This window comes from Arachis ipaensis, chromosome B06, assembly GCF_000816755.2.
Source record: "Arachis ipaensis cultivar K30076 chromosome B06, Araip1.1, whole genome shotgun sequence".
Taxonomy (NCBI): domain Eukaryota; kingdom Viridiplantae; phylum Streptophyta; class Magnoliopsida; order Fabales; family Fabaceae; genus Arachis; species Arachis ipaensis.
In genome coordinates this window covers 901717-905186 of record NC_029790.2, presented here as the reverse complement: position 1 = coordinate 905186, position 3470 = coordinate 901717, and the positions used below count along the sequence as shown (strand labels likewise).

At 25.9% G+C, this 3470-nt stretch overlaps 1 protein-coding gene across 1 annotated transcript; it reads left to right on the top strand.

Moving 5' to 3' along the window:
• On the top strand, positions 1040-3415 carry LOC107646219 (ethylene-responsive transcription factor RAP2-12-like). Its single transcript, XM_021105754.1, has 2 exons — positions 1040-1469; positions 2957-3415. The coding sequence occupies exons 1-2, from the start codon at positions 1143-1145 to the stop codon at positions 3404-3406; spliced, it is 777 nt and encodes a 258-aa protein (XP_020961413.1). The 5' UTR covers positions 1040-1142; the 3' UTR covers positions 3407-3415.

The following is a 3470-nucleotide window of genomic DNA, read 5'->3' as shown; positions in this document are numbered from 1 at the left end:
AGATAATTAGATTTTGAATTGTACGCTGTCTAAAGTGTTTCATAGCAGTATATACAGACAAATAAAGAAGCCAAGTGTGCATAAGAGAAATAAACAGTGAGGGTCATAGTTGACACGAAAGATTGCTTCAACATGACGAGTAGAAATCGAACGTCACCATATTATTAATTAAGGGATATGAATTCAATGTATTCATTTGTATATGTATATACGTGTGTATTAGTATAGTATTTCATAGATTATAAATAATACATACAGTAGAATAAAAGAAAACTATGAATAAGATAAATATCAATTTTTAATTACTCTAGAAAAACTTTGTATAAGAATCCTTTATTATCCTTATTGTAAATATGTTTGGCTAGGGGATGAAAATTAGTAAAAAGTTTTATGGGTTAAATTTTATGTATATTTTTACACATAAATCTTAACTATAAAATTGTCATTCCGATTCTTTTTGCGACTTGACTAGGAAGTAAATTAGTATATCATAAAATTACTTCTTAAAAAAATTTAAATTAATAAAAAGAGATAATTATATTTTTAATTAGTCTTTTTATACAAAAGTCGTTGAATTTGTGTAAATTATTTTGCATAAGTTTTTTTTTATCTTATGTAATTTTTTTTCTCTTTTAAAAATAACAAGGATCAAACTCTAGACTTTCAGTTATAAAAGATCTAATATTATATTATAAAATTATTTTCATTAAAAATTTAAACGGATAAAAAGAGACATATAAATTAATTATGGATAAATTACATGTATATTTTTATACGTCAAAATTCTTTTTAAAAAATCAATCATATTACATAAGCATAAAAAATTAACTACTATTATATATTTCATACAAGAATATAGATTGATTTGATAAAAAATAAAAAAATTCTTACAAGAATACATATAGAAATTAAAAAATACAACAATAATTACTGGCTGATTTTACGGTGTAAACAATCTATCTTTGTTGACCATTTACACTGGATATTAATATCAATAAAATCCTCCCTATTCTTTTCCCCCAAATATAAATAGCACCTATTACTACCTTTGTTCTCTCCTCAAGTCATATTAGAACTATATCTATTACTAGTTTACTACTCAAATTTGTGAACTAATCTCCAAAATTTAATTTCTTGCTACAATGATCAAAGCAAAGATGATGGGAACTGATCAGGAGGGAAAGCAATTGATGAGGAAGCAAGCACAAACCAATTCAAGAAAGGGTTGTATGAGGGGAAAAGGAGGCCCTCAGAATGCAACATGCACCTACAAAGGTGTAAGGCAAAGGATTTGGGGCAAATGGGTTGCCGAGATACGCGAACCACGTCGTGGTTCGCGTATCTGGCTTGGGACGTTCAATACGTCCCATGAAGCCGCCTTGGCCTACGATGCTGCGGCGCGTAAGCTTTACGGCCATGATGCTAAGCTCAATCTCCCAGACCTTCAACCCTCTATTTCCACAACTCAGGTAAAAAGTTAGTTTTGTTCATACTTCATAACCTAACCACATTCTTGGTAATATTAAAGAAACAAAAAAATTAGCAAAAATTTATCTTATTTATTATTTATTAATTATTATAATAATTAATAAATACTAAATAAGACAAATTCTAACTGATTTTGAATAATAATTTTTTGTTACTAAACATTTTTGTTCTTGAAATGATATTACACCTTAAATTTTAGAAATTAAATGATGGTTGGAAGAAACAATGGTCATAAAGACAAAAGAGGTCATCGATCAATTCATTTATTCTTCAGAAATCATTTGATTCCATTCATGCATGCATGTTTATCATAGAGAAATATTTAGATGTTTGGAGAATTGGAGAATAAATCAATGTTCTGATCTTACTCTAATTAATTAACTATCTTTTATATCAGTATTATAGGTTGATTATTATTTTTAATTTAAATTTTAAAAATATTAATAAAATATAAATTATTTTTAAACTGTTAAAATAAATAATACAGAATAAGAGTACTCGTTTGTTCTCAAAATACAAAATAATTTTTTTATTACATACTATGTGCAAAATTTTTCGTTCATTATATTCATACATAAGAAGTTTAGATTTAATTATTTCTATTGACTCAATTAAAGTATATATTGTGTTGAAAAATATTTAATAACAAACAAAATTAGTCAAAAACGATTAAAATTTGTGTTATTTAACCTTCATTATTACTTGTTGCATGTCTTCCCATTAATTACTTACTGATATATACCAATCTTTATATAATTTTAAATTTTTAATTTCAGTTTAATAATTCCAATATACTTTCTTCGGTATTAATTGATTGTCTACTTTCAAGTTTTCACATTAATTAGTAAAATCATTGGAAGTTATTGAAGTTGTAAAAGAAAAAATATATTTTAGGACATTATTCATAAAGTAATTAATAATAAAGTAAATATTTAGGTTATTAAATAAGTGTATATATTATTTATACATTAAAATTAATCACTAAAATTAACTATTATATATGTATATATAAATATATGTATTATTTAACTCATATTTAATATGTATTTTATATTAATAAAAATTCAGGTACAGTTAATTTCATATGAAGTTAATTATTGAGAGTTATTAGATGACAATTTAGTCGAATCTATCAAATTATTTAACGATTTTCAATTGTCAATTTCACATAAAATTAACTGCACATGCATTTTTACCTTTTATTTTAACATATATTTTATACTAGTAGCAAAATTTTGTGGCTGAATTTAGTGTAATATTATCCAACACAAACAGTATATTATCTAGTAACTTTTTTTTTTAGTAATGCTAGCTAGACAAAAAAAAACAGCCAGAACTTGCCTTATTTAGCATTAATTAATTGTCGCAACAATTAATGAATGCTAAATAAGGCAAATTATGGCTAATTTTGTCTGATTTTCTTTAGTTACCAAATATTTCTATATTTTTTTTTTTTTTTATCTAACAGGATATTCAAAGAGACAACCTTCTTCAACAACAATCTCACATGATGATTAATCAGCACAACATTGGCACCTCTTTCAACAACAACAACAATCACCTCAAACCTTTGGTGCCCATGGCTGATGAGGTTGGTGTTACACCAATTTACACCAATGAAGCCATTATGTCTCTTCCCTTAAGAGATGATATCAACAACATCAATAACTTCAACACCAAGCCTATAATTTTGGAAAGCTTCCAAAACCCAACAAAGCCTATGGACAATAATATTATCAATAATAATAATAATGTAGAGAAGCCAAGTTCCTCATTTTCTGAGCCTGATTTTTATGATGATTCTATTTGGACAGAAGCTGCTGCATCTTTGAACTTTCCTATGCTTTCAGATGCTAATAATGGTTTTTATGAAGCTGGGGATATGGCTTGGATATGCAAGGTTGATGATGGTGAATAAATGTAATCATCATTATTTATATATTTAATAGTTTAAATTTTTGGATTTTATTATATAGTATTAT

Coding starts and splice junctions, on each gene's coding strand:
- LOC107646219 (XM_021105754.1), top strand. CDS start 1,143: ATGATCAAAGCAAAGATGATGGGAACTGATCAGGAGGGAAAGCAATTG. Junction 1,470..2,956: donor CCTCTATTTCCACAACTCAG/GTAAAAAGTTAG, acceptor TTTATCTAACAG/GATATTCAAAGAGACAACCT.